This window comes from Barbus barbus (genome assembly GCF_936440315.1).
Source record: "Barbus barbus genome assembly, chromosome: 13".
NCBI classification, from domain to species: domain Eukaryota; kingdom Metazoa; phylum Chordata; class Actinopteri; order Cypriniformes; family Cyprinidae; genus Barbus; species Barbus barbus.
In genome coordinates, this window is record NC_136741.1 from 19,278,489 (window position 1) to 19,296,693 (window position 18,205).

At 38.2% G+C, this 18,205-nt stretch overlaps 1 protein-coding gene across 1 annotated transcript in view; it reads left to right on the forward strand.

The window, feature by feature from the left end:
• Positions 1-18,205, forward strand: part of pik3r3b (phosphoinositide-3-kinase, regulatory subunit 3b (gamma)) — a 163,448-nt gene that overhangs the window by 70,368 nt on the left and 74,875 nt on the right. The window contains exons 5-6 of the mRNA XM_079431954.1: positions 10,886-11,017; positions 17,079-17,280. Of these exons, the coding sequence (XP_079288080.1) occupies positions 10,886-11,017; positions 17,079-17,280 (334 nt within the window). The remainder of the gene's footprint in view (positions 1-10,885; positions 11,018-17,078; positions 17,281-18,205) is intronic.

Below are 18,205 nucleotides of genomic sequence, written 5' to 3' on the forward strand. Positions count from 1 at the left end.
ACAGAGATTTCTGTGTCAAAAGAGATCAACAGAGAAGGCACTTATATTAGCATTGTAAAGAAGAATCGTCCCACTTTATATTAAGTGGCCTTAACTAATGTGTACTTGCATCAGAAAATGACTACAATGTACTTATTGTGTTCATATTGTATTGCAAAATACTTTTGCTGCTATTGAGGTGGAATACGGGTAAGGTTAGGGACAGGTTTGGTGCATGGGTAGGTTTAAGTGTGGGTTAAGGTAAGGGATGGGTGAACCGTGTTATAATAAATGTATTTACGGAAACTAATTACAGATGTAATTATATGCAGGCATTTTTAAAATGTAAGTACAATGTAAAAACATGTATTTACACAATAAGTGCATTGTATTGCATGATTAATTTGTATGCAAGTACATAGTAAAGGCCACTTAATATAAAGTGGGACCAGAATTTCAAAAAGCTGGTCTTGTATTAAATACATAAGAGGTTCTCAATACAAATTTCACTGTGTATTGTGAAAAGTGCTATTGAAATTAACTTGAATTTAAATTTAATTGATTAATAAACTTAATTCATAAACTGATTAAGTCAACATTTATGAACATTTATTTGCCATAAAGTAGTAGCAGTCTAGGTCATTTATGAACATAGCAGTCTGGTTAATTTCAGTGAAATAAGAATAAAACAACGATCTGTTAAAATAATGGATTAGTAAAAGTGGTACAGTGTAGGGTTAAAATTTAAGGGTAATTAATTTGTATCCTTTGTGGTGTTTGCATCCTGCATCCTTGCATCTTTAGGTGTTTTACGTGACTTTTTTTGTTTTAATAACCATTCCTGTAGCCAAAAAGTAGATCATGGTGCTCGCTCCACCAAGGTCATAAGTTAATTTCCCAAATGCATGCACTGATGAAATGTATTCTCTTAGTGTAATGTAAGACACTTTGGATAAAAGCATCTGCCAAATGCAAAAATAAAAATATATTTAAAAAAGCTGGTCCACCACCTGAAATAAACTGAGACTAACTGACCCTTTTGGGGTTTGAGTATTCTCCATTCAAGGGCCTTAAATGCCCCTATGCATGTCCTCTGCGAGCCCCTTCTGTCTGAATGCCTTTCTCTGTTTACACCCGTAAATATCGTAAACAAAAGCCTCTGGGACTTTTGTGTTGCTTCAGAGGGTGGCTGGTGACAGGAAGATAGAGGAGGTGACAGAGAAATTGAAGCGAGGGATCAAGGGTTGTGCTGGGCAAACACGGAACATGGACCAAAGAGCAATACTAAGGGTTAAAGTAGGCTTAGTAGAGCATGAATTTGTGGACTGACCCACAGAATGCTTTGACAGGGTGTGAGTGTGTTTACGTGGCTTTATGTGCACATGCAAAGCCAGAAACTGTCTTGGACAGGGTCAGGTATGCTGTTCCATATTTTTCCACTCCAGACTGGCACCAAGCGTGTGTAATTCTGGAAAAGTGTCATGAATATCATAAGGGAATGGGAGTTATCACTTCTGCCAGTGTATTATTAGTAGCCCCATCGGTGGACTATTTTTGTATTTTGTGCATTGATTTTGGGGGGTAAATCTGTGGAATGGAATTTGAAAGTGTTAAAAAGTGTTGATGGAGCTCCTAAGAATCCTGAAGAATCCTGGGGTCCAAACAACACTGGACCCCATTGATATTCATAGTATGAACAAAAAATCTTTTGTGTTCCACAGAATGCATTTTAATTTGGGTTCTTGAGCTGGATCCTGTCAGGATCACTAAAATGGAAATGGATAGTATAGCAGAGTGAACTGCCTTTTGGTATTCATGATCACAGTTTTAAAAATGTTGGTTCATATGAGGAGATCACAGTATGAAGTCTAAGCCATGCAGGAAACACTTTGATGTGTGGGTGAAAATGCAAGTGAGTCAAGTGGGGAGAAAAAGAAAAAGGGAAAAATCCAAGATCCATTTCTGTCACGGTGTGGGAGCTTCAAACATAAAATCACAATGCGGCACCGAGTCAAACATTCTGCATGCATACGCACACCGACCGTGATTCCCACTGTGAGAAATCTGATTACTTTCTCTGAAAACCTTGTTTCTCTCAGATGTAAGGCAGTGAAGCCACACAGTGTTAAGAAAAAAGTAGTTTTATTTGTGTTGTTCCTTTTCCAAGCTCAAGGTATCATTATAGAAGTCATTGAGATATTATACAAATATTACTAGGTAAGCCAATGACCAGCCATTACAGTAAGTTATGGTTGTTATAAAATAAGAAAAAAATCGGTAACACTTTAGAATAAGGTTCCATTTAATTAACATTAGTTAACAACATTAGTAAACATGAACTAAGAATGAACAATACTTCTACAGCATTTATTAATCTTAGTTAATGTTAATTTCAGCATTTACTAATGCATTATTAAATAACAATAAATATTAATGTAGTGTGAACTAACATGAGTAAACAATGAACAACTGTATTTTCATTAACTAACATTAACAAAGTTTAATAAATAGTGTAATCAATGCATTGTTCATTGTTTGTTCATGTTAGTTAATACATTAACTAATGTTAATAAATGGAACCTTATTCTAAAGTGTTACCAAAAAATCTTTAAAAATCTTTTTTGTTTTTTTTTTGTTTAATTTTTCCCTCTCCAAACCCTGGCAAATCTTACCAACTTAATACTTACTTGGGTTAAAGCTTACTTAGTGAGTTGTGTGTTATCTAACTATAGCTTTGAAATATTTAGAGACATGAGTTATCTTTTTAAAATATGATATTGTAAGTAGTTTCAGAACCTTGAGCTAGTTTTGTGTCCTTGCAAAAATCAGATTTGCAAACTGCAGTCCAGCTTGGAGTTCTATGTGACTCTCTTAAATGAATGTCAGCAGACATCTCAGTGTTATTTAGAACAGGCCAAACAACTGGCTAATATAAAGACAATTTTTTTTTTTAAATCTTTCCTTCACCTGACTAGAAGGAATTGTTAAGATCTACAGAGCAAACACACACTAATTCCATCTCTATTCTCCATGGAGTTAATGTACTTAGGGTTGCTTTTTGATTTAGAGCCACATGACTTTTTGACAACTGCTCCTTTTTTATGCAACACAGTCACAGCTTTAACCATTGTGAGCGAGCTGGTTTGCCTGCATGGCGCAGCTGAGTGAAAGATGAGATAATGTGGCAAATGGAATTATGGTGAATCTAATTCCCTTAGGCAGAAAAGGCACCACTGTCTGACCTATCCACGTTTTTTTTTGACCATTTTATTATTAGATTTGATGTGAAAACTTCACTGACATTTGACATTTTCCTTTAATGCCCCCCCCCCCCCCCCCCCCTTTTTTTTTTCTCCTTCAATAGACCAGCTTGAATGGACCTCAAATGAACCAAGTGGAAATTTCTGGTTGCTGAATGAAATATCTGTTAAGTGATCAACATCTGATGAAAACATTTTTGTTAACAATTTTTATTTATTTGTATATTTATTTATTTATTTGATGTAAATATTTACATCAAATATTTATTCCTTTTATTGTGTATAAAATATATCAAAAACACCTTTAGTAGTGTGTCCACAAATAACTGTAGAATTTAAACGGTCCACCATTTAGTTAAAAAAAAATTGAAAGTTGTGATTTCTCCATTTCTCAGTTTTTTTGCACAAAATATTTTTTTATAACTAGTCTTGCTCCCAGCAAACGTATAACGTTGAATTCCTGCTTTTGAACCACTATAATTTACACCTTTATTTTCCAACACAGCCTTGCGAGATTGTGTAGGTCAGCGCTTCCACAGGGACTAAGCATCTGTAAAATTTTAACAGCAGATAATGACCAGCTGAGGCAGCTTTATCCAGAGCCAGTGGTGACCTTTACCCAAAGGATCATAGTGATGACTCGTTTCAGTGCTTTTAACTTGCAGCACCAACCTCTAAAACCAGTCCGAAGGTTTTCAGGCTATTATCACAACCTTTTGGTCCTTCTCCATGTGACGTCTCTTCACACATTTTAAGCAGGTACTATATGGTCACTGTGGAGTGTGGGGTAAAGCCCCAAATGATCATAGCTGATTATGTGTCCCAGTGGCCAACAGAAAGTGCCAGGCACAATAATCAAAGGCCTGGTGGATCAATAGTTTTAGGCTAGACAGATCGGAGAGCTGAATTTGACATTGAGTTTAATTGATAGGCATGTAAATGGATGAACATTAGGGTTGGTGGAGAGATAGGGATGGGGCAAAAGCTTCTTGATGACCGAAACAAATCTGTTTGTAGTGGATTAGACACTTTACAAGCTGGGCATTTAAAAGCACACTCCAACAATATATGGATCAAGCCAAGCAGGGGGAAACAATCGATTTGGGCCACTGGCAGGCAAGAAATTAAAGATCGGCAGATTGGCATCCACTGGGAGGGTGATTAGAAAAATAAGAAATACATGTGGAAGCTCGGGATGGACATCACGACCAGTAAATGTGATTCACTGAGAAACTGTGATCAATAGGTGGTAGTTTCTCGCATGACTGTTCCTGTGTGATAGAGAGGGGCTTGGGTTATGGAAAATCCCTGCACTAATCTAGCTTGATATTAGCTCAGCGCACTTTGTTAGCCAAAGAAGTTTGATTTGGAAGAACACGGTCTGTAGAGGCTTGATAAATTGCACCTTTTCAGAAGTGCAATCAACAAGATGGCGAGACAAATGGTTCAGTCAGTCTTTTGAAAATTTGAGGTTTTGCCTACTTTTATATTAGAGTTTCAGAGCTCTTAGAGGTCGTTCAGAAAGAACGTGTTTTTCTTTCCACTGCATTGACTTTCCATTGTTTTTCTATGTAAACATGCCATAAACAGACCATTGTGCTTGGGCCTTGGGTTTTGTGCAGTGTCTTATTCATGAATTTTATACATTTTGGAATGCTTAAGTTAAAATTTTAACATACAAAAGACCCTATTGTTCTATAGCGTTCACTCAAGACCTTGCATTTTTCCTGATTCCTGATATTTATAGTGACCTTATAAATAGTTCAAAATCTTAAATGTTTCTTCTTTGTTTTTGTCCAAATTTTTATTTCTTCTTAATTGTTCAACATTTTAAATTCACTATCCTCTCTCCATACTACACCAAAGTATATTAATGAAAAAAAGACTCTAATATTCCATTTATTGTTTGATGTTTAACATTTAGTTTTTTTATTTCTGTTACTCTTATATGGGCTTGATGGGTAATTTATGGTCTATTTATGGTTTCGCCTGGTGCCATTGTAAGTCCCTCCCAAGTAGTTTGTATTACTTATCTGGTTCATCTGGAATACCTAGAATATCCTGAAGATTTGTATTGGATGCAGGCTTAACAGCAAGTCAACAAACTAATTACATTTGGAGAGAGAGAATATCATTAGCAAAGCTTAATAGGTTTTTGATTTCACTAGAACCTGGTCACAGGGAAACTTTATTTTACAATTAGTCAGAGGGACAATCTATATAATTACAATTTAGCAGTGGGGGTCGGTCACTTTTCTTATACTAAAATGGCATAGGATGTTGGAGAGCAGTGAAGAATTAAAGAGGTGAGGAGAGGTGAATGGCTTCAAGCACCTCCTCAGGTTTTCAAATGACACTTGGCCTCTTTCTGTTTCAGAGCTTTCCTGTTGGTGTACAACTGGCCAATTCCAGTGTTAATCTCATTTAGGGTGGCCATATGTGCCATTTATACAGGACATGTCCTGGCCTGAATTTTTTATATTGCCTAAAACATCCAACGTAGTTTGACCAATAGCATGCAGGTATTGTACATAATCTACCAATTGTGGTGCGTCGCGCGTGAGAAGGTGAGAACGATGCAAAGCGATGCAAATACGTGCACGTGTTTGTTTGTTCGTATGTTCGTTTATCTTGAAGCTGCGCACCGATCATATGACACCAAAGTACTGCGAGAGCGATTTGAAAGCATAAGGAGCCGTCTGCTCTGCTCTCTATAGCTCTTGTGAAATAATGTCATACAACGATAGATCTGCACAGTGCAAACAGCCAAAACCTGGATATTTCAGGCAATCCGGGCAAGAGTGCGTCCCGTAAAAATGGCCCGTATGGTCACCCTAATCTCATTATACTGTAACTGGCAAAGATGTTTATTTAGTTATTTTTATTTAAATTATTAAGTGCTGAACACCAATGAACTAAATTGACTATATGAATATAACATTGACTATATGAATATATGGACATAAGGCAACACACACCGGACAATTTTTTTCCGGTTTTTGATTATTCAGACGCTTTATTGGATGTTTTGGTCGGAGGGGCAGCGGTCCTAGTCAAACGCGCGCTCAGACGGAAAAGAGGGAAGCGCGCCGGCGCGCTGGTTAAACTCCGCGAACGCGGCTTCCGAACTGCGCTCCCAAGCATTCATCTAGCGAATCTCCGATCCCTTCCTAACAAAATGGATGAACTACTTCTCCTCACCCACACAAATAAGGACTTTACAAACTCTGCTGCATTGTGCTTCACTGAAACCTGGCTGAGTGAAAACATCCCGGATAACATGCTTCATTTGCCTGGATATCAGCTGTTCAGATCAGACCGCATCACGGAGCTAACGGGGAAAACGAGAGGTGGTGGACTATGTTTCTACATAAATGAAGGTTGGTGTTCAGATGTAACAACTCTGAAGAAGATGTGTTCTCCTAATTTGGAGGCCTTCTTCATAAACTGTAAGCCGTTCTATTCACCCCGAGAGTTTTCCTCCTTCATTCTCGTGAATGTGTACGTGCCTCCGGACGCGTGCGTGAGCGCCGCGATGCAACAGCTGGCTGAACAAATATCTGAAACAGAGCAAAGGTACCCGGACTCTTTTTTAATCATTCTTGGAGATTTTAATAAAGCAAATCTCTCCCGCGAACTGCCAAAATACAGACAGCACGTTACATGTCCCACCAGAGACATAAATATATTGGATCATTGTTACACAATAATTAAAGATGCATATCACTCTGTCCCACGGGCAGCTCTGGGGCTCTCTGATCACTGTTTGGTTCATCTCATACCGACCTATAGGCAAAAACTCAAATCTTCGAAGCCTGTATTAAGAACCGTTAAGAGATGGACTAATGAAGCAGAGCAAGATTTAAAAGCTTGTTTTGACCTCACTGATTGGAGTGTTTTTGAAGCCGCTGCCACCGATCTGGATGAACTCACAGAGACTGTAACATCATATATCAGTTTCTGTGAGGATATATGCATCCCCACCAGGACATTCTTATCATTCAATAATGATAAACCGTGGTTTACTGGGAAACTCAAACAGCTTCGTCAGGCCAAAGAGGACGCTTACAGAAGTGGGGATAAAATCTTGTATAACCAGGCCAGGAACAGACTAACAAAGGAGATCAGAGTGGCTAAAAAGAACTACTCTGAGAAGTTGAAAAAAGAACTTTCAGCCAACGATCCGGCGTCGGTATGGACTGGTCTGAGGAACATCACCATGTACAAGACACCACCCCCACAGTCTGTGGAGAATCAACAACTGGCTGACGATCTCAATGTGTTTTACTGCCGATTTGAAAAGGCCAGATTGACACCCAGCACCCGCTCTGATCTGCACTTCACACATTCACCTTCCCCCCCTGCAGCCCCCCTTACTCCCTCCCCCACCATTCTACCTGCGTTTAAAGTCTGTGTAGAGGATGTGAACCGGGTCTTCAGAAAACAGAAATCTAGGAAAGCTTCAGGACCAGACGGTATTTCACCTGCCTGTCTAAAAGTCTGTGCTGACCAACTGGCCCCCATCTTTACACAAATCTTCAACAGATCTCTGGAGCTGTGTGAAGTTCCCCGCTGCTTCAAACGCTCCACCATCATTCCCGTCCCCAAAAAGCCCAAAATCACTGGACTTAATGACTACAGACCTGTCGCACTCACGTCTGTGGTCATGAAGTCACTTGAGAGACTGGTCCTGGCCTACCTGAAGGACATCACTAGACCCTTGCTGGATCCTCTTCAGTTTGCCTATAGAGCAAACAGGTCTGTGGATGACGCTGTCAATATGGGACTGCATTACATCCTGCAACACCTCGACAAACCTGGGAATTATGCAAGGATCTTATTTGTGGACTTCAGCTCGGCCTTCAATACCATCATACCTGACCTTCTCTCAGACAAACTGAGACAGCTCTCTGTGCCCTCCTCCATCTGTCAGTGGATCACCAGCTTCCTGACAGACAGGCAGCAGCTAGTGAGGCTGGGCAAACTCACATCCAGGACTCTCACCATCAGCACTGGCGCCCCTCAGGGTTGCGTTCTCTCCCCACTGCTCTTCTCCCTCTACACGAATGACTGCACATCAAAGGACCCCTCTGTCAAGCTCCTGAAGTTTGCGGACGACACTACAGTCATAGGCCTCATCAAGGATGGTGACGAGTCTGCTTACAGACAGGAAGTTGAGCAGCTGGCTGTCTGGTGCAGTCTTAACAACCTGGAGCTGAACACGCTCAAAACTGTGGAGATGATAGTGGACTTCAGGAGAAACCCCCCTGCTCTCCCCCCACTCACCATCATGAACAGCACTGTGACTTCAGTAGAGTCATTCAGATTCCTGGGCACCACCATCTCCCAGGACCTGAAGTGGGACAATCACATTGACTCTATTGCGAAAAAGGCCCAGCAGAGGCTGTATTTCCTCCGCCAGCTAAGGAAGTTCAACCTGCCTCAGGAGCTGCTGAAACAGTTCTACTCTGCAATCATCGAGTCTGTCCTATGTTCTTCTATAACTGTTTGGTTTGGTTCAGCTACCAAAACAGACATCAGAAGACTACAACGGACAGTTAGGACTGCTGAGAGAATTATCGGTGCCCCTCTGCCCAGCCTCCAAGAACTTTACACCTCCAGAGTGAGGAAAAGGGCTAAGAAAGTCACTCTGGACCCCTCACACCCAGCTCACTCTCTCTTTGTACTGTTGCCCTCTGGCCGGCGCTACAGATCACTGAGCACCAGAACAGCCAGACACAAGAACAGTTTTTTCCCCCAGGCCGTATCCCACCTGAACAACACATAACACACCCCGGTACTGTACATCTGTAAATAACCCATCAAACCTTCATCTGCACATAGGACACATGCACATTCACAGTTCTGTCTATGGTCATGTCTCTTTTCTGTATATTTTTATTTTTATTACTATTGTTATTCTTAATTATTGTATATTCTCTTCATTAGTGTTCTTTATCACCTTAATTATATGTTGTCTACACTATGTTTGTACTTTCTGTACTGGAAGCTTATAACACCAAGACAAATTCCTTATGTGTGCAAACACACTTGGCAATAAAGCTCTTTCTGATTCTGATTCTGATTCTGATAACAACTTACATTTGCAGGTAGACTTTAACTTGCTCGTCAGATTGTGAAACTAATGTGAATACTATTACAAAACACAACAATATCCCAAACTCTCCTAATAATAGTATACTTCTAATTAAAAAATTAAATAAAATGAAAAATTCCCAAGCAAACTTTGAATACAACCATTAATTAAGAACAGTAAATAAGGTAAAAATAAGGTAAACATGGCATGTGAGTGGCGGCCGGGGGTGAGACTTTGGTCCTTGTGCCCTGCAGCTCCTCTCCTAGATGGCTCGTCCTGGGCCTAAACTATGCCTTGCCCACGGAGGGCCCAGAGGCAGCCTTACAATATCTTACTCTTTTTAGCTTTATTATTATTATTATTATTATTTTCTCTCTATTATTAATATTATTATTATTTTGTTATTAATACTATGATTACTACCATTATTATTATTATTATTATTATTACTATTTTAAGTTAATTAGTTAATTACTATCCTCTAATTTTTGTTATTAATGTTACTATTATTATTATTACTGTTATCATTACTGTTGTACTTTTTTTTTTGTTTAGTTATACTTCCAACCCCAACACCCAGTCTCACACACACACACATACTCATACTCACACAAACCATGTTGGCTGTCATGTATGTTTTGTTGACCCTGGTTACTCTGTATTTGATTTGTCACCTGTAAATAGCATGTTTGTTTGCATAATAATAAAAAAAAAAGAACAGTAAATAAATAAATGTATTTATTTAAAAAATAAATAACATGAATGAAACAAAATCTGTGTATGATTAAATACAATCAGACTATTTTTTTTTCAACAGATCTTGTAAAAACTTTTTTTTTTTTTTTTCTGTTAAAACCCTGTCCTTACTTTTCCCAGACTACCCATTTACTTTCTTTAAGTACAAAAAGGACAGAGATGAATCATGAATATTCATGAATGAGTTTTTTAAGCTGAAGTCTCAGCAACTAGACTTCTAGTGCCTATCCAGATGTCCAACACGTGTAAAGAATGTGTCAAAATTACTCACACGCTTCTGATCGTCTACATTTTTCCTACAATATTCACCTCATAAAAACTTGCTTTCACTGTCCAATATTCTGCAGGCATTGTGGATTTACAGTAGAAAGTATTTATGAACCTGGAATTATACTTAAACCATAAATGAAAAGGCTCTGATCTGAAATATGTGAGAGATCTGTCAGCGCCTTTTACACCTTTCCAATACATCAATATGCCATTATAATTTTAGCACAATGAAGGGCCTTTTAAAATTACTACTGTATAATTGCTGTCTACCAAGCTGCCATTATCCGAGGCTTTGAGTTATTGACCGGGAGACTTCCACTCAAATTTACTCTCTTTGTTAAGCTTGTGACTGGATCATTGTCCCCAGAGGGGGCAGAAATGGTCAGGGGATCTGACCACCACTGTAAAGTGAATCGTTATAGGGTTTCGCCAAGGGCACATGGTTTGAAAGGGTAAATAATGGAGAAAGCACTCTGTGTGTCTATAATTAACCATTCTCTCTATTTCTCTCTCTCTCCCTCAGACCCAGCAGCGGTGGACTTTGAGCAATATGAGTTGTCTACATTGGCCGATACACTTAAGAGTTACATTCAGGACTTGCCCTGCCTGCTCATCCCAGCTGTAGTGTACAGTGAGCTGGTCTACACTGCTCAGGGTAAGCTGTCCTCTGGAGCTCAGCACAAAACATTTAAACACCACCTTTTTATGTCTAAAATCATGCAATTGCTTTCAAGTGAGGAAGTCGAGATTCGCTGATAATTTCAGTGAGTCAATGAACTGAAATTGGAGTGATAATGGATCAGTGTTCAGTGGATTTGTTTCTAAATTAATCAACACTTATCTCTCATGAACTCTAACTTTGTGTGTGTGTGCGTGTGTGTGTGTGTTAGTGGGGGCGCTACTATGCCGGAGGGTAGGTTCACACCATCTCTCTCTGACTTCACTCTACATTACACCCACTGAAAATGAAACAAGCATACACAAAGTCTGCCCCATCTTTTAGATATGCCTGGTTGCTCATAAGTGTTGCCTGACTTTGTAAGGACAAACAGAATTATGTAAGGACCCTTGCTGAGTATTGCCGCATCATGTTTCTGATGCCTGAAATTTTTTGCGGTCTTAAAGATGGGGTAAATGATTTCTGGAAGCCAATGTTGACATTTGAAATCACCAAAACAAACATGCCCCTACCCCAAAAGGGTCACGCCCCTATTTTGATCACTCCGCCTCACACATATGTACGGCAACGATTAGTTCTGTGAAACAAATAAAGCAAAACCAATGTTACCAATCACCTATCGAGAAGAAACAAAGCAACCTTGGCTCCCGATCGCAGTGATCCAATATGTACACGGGACCTTCTTCTTGCCTTATCATAATACCGTGTCTACACCGTACGTGAGCGGTGCGACAAAATACTATAGAACTCATTATAATCAGTGATGCTGTCTACACTGGATGCTGCGCCATGACACGACAAATCCCCGCCATCTCTATCTTTCTTTCATCGCTTGGCTCTGCTAATGTCCGTCATGTGCACTGATGAGCGCTCTCTCCTCGCATCATGAGTAGACACATGTAGTACTGCTGATTAGCTACAAGTTTGTTCTGGTACTGTCCCGACTCGTTTTTGAAAAAATGCATACCCCACCTTTAAGATGACTTGTATCCTTAAATATACTGGTTGAATAGTATTTAAGGATAAGATGCAAAAAAAAAAAAGCTTCAGATCCAAAAAAAGATGCTGTTTTATGAGAATATTTCTTATATTTATATTTTTTATAACTTACTGACAACTTTGTTTTAGGCATAAACTTTGTAGGTAAAGCATACACGTATCATTTTCAAATCTCAGCTAAATGTATCTTGTTTTGAAAGCATTTAGATATTTTTACTGAAAATGACAAAAATTCATACTAAGGCTGGCTAGACACTAGAGGATTTTAAGGCTGATTAGAAGCCTGATTTGCACCCCTAAACGATCGGGGGGGGGGGGCCCGATTCAAGGCTTGTTGCAAACAATTTTTTGTCCAAAAAAAATCCTCTATTGTGTAGCATCATTATAATTATTTAACTTCTCCCAATTGAGACGCAGCGTCCCTGAACTCAAATTGCAAATATCAAACGTTTAAAACTGCCTCTGACATGATATCCAATGAGAGTGAGCAAGCGTCACCTACCAGATTTTGTGTGCTTCAATAGATGAAACTTGGCTTCCACTAACATTCCACGAAAGCAGAGTAATGAGAAAGAACATCATCCATATTCTTTTCTATACTTAGTTTTTCACTGTGAAACAGAACGCATGCCAGGAGAGCTAGCTGAGAACGTCTCCATTTGTTTTTCTTCTCTAGTCACATTTGATCTCATTAGTCTCCATGAGATCTCATGTCACTGTGAAATCGTTCCACCTGTCAACAAGTTTGTGGTCTCGCGGTCTGGTCAAATCATCTAGTGTAAGGCTAAAAATTGGTTGAAACTGTCTGTGGTCTCCCATAGTTATGGATTTGAAAATTGTCTAGTGTGTGTGGCCAACCTAAGATAAATTTTGGTCGTTTTATTATTTATTTATTTACTTACTTTTAATTTTAGGATTTCAAGGCATGATCTTCTTTTTTGACTAAACATAATGTCTATTGTTCATACCTTCAATCTGCAATATACTCATTCATTGTCTTGTTTGATTTGCATGATTGGTTTCATTCTAAAGTTTCATTTAGATCATGCAATAGGAACATACTTGATTGATTGGCTTATACCTAATAATTAAATTTTCCATCCTCAGTTCTGCTGGCACTGGTGTATAAGTAGGCCTGTCGCAATAATCAATATATCGACTTATTGCGCAATATATGTACATGACATATAGTAACATGACATACAGTGGGGAAGTCGTTATAGTAACATGACATACAGTGGGGAAGTCGTGGCCTAATGGTTAGAGAGCTGGACTTGTAATCCAAAGGTTGCGGGTTCGAGTCTCCGGCCGGCAGGAATTGTAGGTGGGGGGAATGAATGTCCAGCGCTCTCTCCACCCTCAATACCACGACTGAGGTGCCCTTGAGCAAGGCACTGAACCCCCAACTGCTCCCCGGGCGCTGCAGCATAAAATGGCTACCCACTGCTCCGGGTGTATGTTCACGGTGTGTGTGTTCACTGCTGTGTGTGTGCACGTTAGATGGGTTAAATGCAGAGCACGAATTCCGAGTATGGGTCACCATACTTGGCTGAATGTCACTTCACACTTCACACATGACCTCAATAATTTTTGGTGACGCAATATATCACACATTATATTTACTTAAAAATTAATGTCACCATGTTTTGTACATTCCACTTGCACCTGTGTCTTTTGCAGCTTCTCGTACATAACGTGGTGTAGTCATGAGTTGCTAGTTCAAATTTAAAAAATGCTTCTACAAAAAAAATTTCATCTGCAGATATGGTCTTGTTTAGGGATCTGTGCCTTTGTGCAAACGGACATCTGACTTCTATGTAGTGATTGTGTTTTTCAGCAATAGTGTGCATCCTTAATTTACAGAGAAAAGAAGGTCAGGGGAAAATCTGTAGATGGAAAAATGTCCATACAAGTTCTTTGTGCATTTTTCTTTTTTTCTACTTGTTACTTTGCACTTTTTGTTAGAAAATGTTTATTTACTATTTATTTAATTTTTTTAAGGAGTCTAATATTTTGATACTTAATTTCCATTATCTAAATATTCTTAAAAATGTGTCATTTGGAAGTGTGTAGGCCTTCTTGCATTATTATGCTGTTATGTGATTATTTATTCATAGGCATAAAATGGTCTTTAAAATGACAATAATATCGCTTATCACAATTATTTCTGGGGCAATATATCGCACAACAAAAAGTTATTGTGACAGGCCTATGTATAAGTTACATAAACAAATTGCAAAATTTAAAAGGAAATATTACCTTCTATCTTCAAAAGAGGGAACTAATATTAGTTTTGTGCAGTGAACAAAAATCAAGGCAATGACTCACTATAATGTACTTGGGGTTATAATACATTTTATATTGGGTCAGTGAGTCTTCAAGTGCTAAGTCACTGTAGGATTTGCCATATGGCATATTCAGCATTTGTGCATTAACCGTTCTTAAAGAATCAATGGACTATTATAACAAGTAAGCTTTCCTGGAAAGCCCCTTTGTCATGGGGTGCCCTTAACAATGCCAAACTCTACCTCCCTTTTCCCTGGATAAAATCCATTTAATTGTGAAATCAAGCATGCTTTTGTTTGATATGCTTAATTTAATCAACACACCAATTCAAACTATTGAATCATTTTTTTTTTAATATCATGTTATCCAAAACTCCAGGAGTTTTATGATGCATGACTTAAGGGTAGAACAATCAAATTCATTTCAAGCTTTAATCTAACACAAATCAACTTGACAATGTATTGCTTCCCAAAGCATGACAGTTTTATTTAGTGGAAGAAAAGTGCAAAAAGTCCTTTTCCAGGTAGAAGTTTTGAGTCCCATTGAGTGTCTACGTCTCATTTTAAGAGCATTACTCAGTGGTAACTCTCATGCCTTGAGCACCGGTGCCCATCTGGCTGTATGCCCTCTTCCAGGAATGCGATTGGCCGTCTGCAGGGCTCCCCTTCCCCCGGTTGTGTCGTGCTGAGTCCAGATGGACTCGGCCAAGTTCCCAGCCGTGGCCTGCAGCCCATGACGCTGGCCTTTATTGAACAGGGGTCAGTCTCTATCGCTAATCTCCCGGAGGCAGCGGTTGGTGGGACTGTCCGGCTCCAGACTGGGGGCATGGGTGTCTGTGTGTGTGTGTGTGTGTGTGTCTGTGCATGTATTACTGAGTGTATGCATAGAACTTATCGATAGAAACCCTCTTGTATCAATGGTCAGCAAGTCTCAGGCCAAGGTCAAAGTAGTGACCCGTTTTCTGATCGGCAGATTGTCAGACATTCATCATTCGACCCCCTGCCACCCACTATTCATAACCTTTGACCTCTTAGCACTTATCTTCTATAAGCACTATGGGTGAAGCGCCTTAACTAGCCAACGCCTTAATGGCTTTGTTCATGCTCATAATTCATGCAGGAAGTGCGGTTGGCAGGGGATTGAGTCTGTGTGTTTGTTGGGTGGGGGGTGAGAGCAGCTTTTAGGCAGTAATCTTTACTTACATTGAAAGTGTTGTGACAGGTAAGATTTACTGAGTGTATTGCAGGACTGGCCTGTTTGCAAGCTGACACATTGACTCTGAATTATGACTTAGAAACATTCAAATGAACAAAAATGAAAGGGATATGAGAAAATAGTGTACATTTTAAACATTTTATCAAATGATGAAGAAAGCTTACTATACAAGCCATTTGTTTTAATATAATGTTTTGCTAGCTGAGATTTGTTGCATGACACTTTTTTTTTTCAGAATAAATTAATACATTTTTATATAATATAAAAATGTCTACATTTGACTTACAAATAAGGTCTCATAAATATAATTTTTATAATGTATTTATAAGACCTTAATTTGTGTTATGTATTTATTTATTTAAACATATACTGTGTTATTTATATATTATATTATACATTTATTATAGATATGAATAATCTATACTTATTGCATAGAGTAATTGTTGACATTGTATCATCTCTCAATTAATTACATTCAGTCATTCATGTTTGTTTGTTTATTTATTTAAACATATATTCTAATATATTATATTTAAAATAAATAATAGATATTTGTTTTTTGGTGTACAATCATAATTTTCGACATGTATGTATTATGTCTGTATGAATTAAACTCCTTCTTTTTTGAAGTCCTAGAACATTGCATGTGGAAAAGCATGTAGAAAATTTTATTTAAAAGAGGTATTTGTGTGCTTTTTTTATCAATTATGGTGACCGTTAATTCCTCAAATGATTGTGACCAGGGAGTTATAACCAGGCATACGTAGTGAATAAACAGAAGTATCAGCGGTTTATACTTAGTGAATTCCCCCTCGTTCTGTACTTTCCAGACTGGATGATGTCCCGCATTGATATCCAGACTGTATCCGTGTTCCTTTGGCTTATGAAGACAAATTCATAGTGTGTAAGGGACTTAGGGATGAAATGCTCATATCTTAGTTGTGCCACCAGGGTACACTTTAGCTCATATAAACCTGAATCACAGATGCTGGCCTTTTTGCTGGGAAACCCCATCTCAAAGGAGTTCATCAATATGTTGGAAGCTGTCGCAATAACTGCATTGTCCTTGTAGGTGCTCATAGACAATGGACTCGAGGGCAGTTTTAGGCTAGCACTTTAACTCCTGCTGAGCTGACTTTCCAGTCTCAGGTCATGGGTTTTGTAATGTGCCCCAATGTTCAATGCTGCTGTCTGAGTTCAGATAAGTTACATCTATATTATTAGAAAACCACAGGGTGGATGTTTCGCTTTTAGTCCCTGCTGGTATATGCTACTGCATCATCCGGCTGCTAAATGCATCTTATCCATTGACAGCCATTCAAAAGTATGAGTGTATTCTATTTAGATTAAATGTTTAACATTCAAATCACATATATTTTCATATCTAATAATATATGAATTCCATTGTCCAATTTGTTTTTGTATGTATATTATTCTCTGTCTGCTCCCATTTCCCTTCATAAATCAGGATTGTCAATAAAGGCTTGAAGCTGTTTGTGTTTTTGTGTTGCCAACAGTCTCACTCTGTCTCTTTTAGAAACCCAAGACATGGAGGAGTGTGGACAGCAGCTGAAAAGAATCCTTGACTCTCCCAGTGTCCCTCAGGCTAACCACCAGCTCCTGGTTCATCTGACCCGACACCTAAGTAAGATGGCCCAAAGTGGGGGAGCAGCTCAGGCAAGCCCCAGGCTTCTGGCTCTGGCATACAGCGAGGCCATCTTCAAAAACAATCATTTCAGGTACTGTAAATAACTCATTGTCAACTGAAATCTACAGTCTTCGAGCTACATTACCATTCAAAAGTTTGGGGCCAAAAGGATTTTTAAGGTTTTTGAAGTCTTTTATACTTACCATGCCTGCATTTGTTTGATCAAAAAATGCAGTAAAACAGTAATATTGTGAAATAGAACTACAAATTAAAAGAACTGTTTTCTATTTTAATTTTTTTTTTTTTTTAAATCTACTTTATTCCTGTGATGTCAAAACTGAATTTTCAGAAGCCATAAATTCAGTTTTCAGTGTTACATGACATATTATTATCAACGTTGAAAACAGTTGTGTATCTTTTTTTGTGGAAACCGTGAAATATTTTTTAAGGATTCTATGATTAAAAGCATGCCCAAAAGAACAGCATTTATATGAAATAGACATCTTTTGTAACAGTATGTCTTTTGTCAGTTTTTGAATAAAATTAATGTATCCTTGCTGGAAAAAACTAATGGTAGTGTAATTTTTTTTTTTTTTTCAAAAATTGTAAATAAAACCTTGAAGTACATTTTACAAGAAAATTCTATATCAGACTTTTTACTTAAAAATGTCATGTTTCATTCAATGTGTTACTTGACATTTCTTTTGTAATTATTTGTGAGTGAAAACTGTTTCTATATATATATATATATATATATATATATATATATATATATATATTTATTTAGTGTATATATTTAGTGTATATGCAGAATAAGAGGCTAAGATAACTTAATCATGGCAAATTATGTAACAAAATAAACAACTATAATTTGGGCTTGAGTTAAAAGTCATTACCTTTCTAGACTGGCTGCATCACAATGAAAATATGTTTGAGACTGGAAAAATTATGTATATACATATATTATCATGTTCAATCTTGTGGTTGCTCTTGCGGAAAAAAACAGTTCAATACAA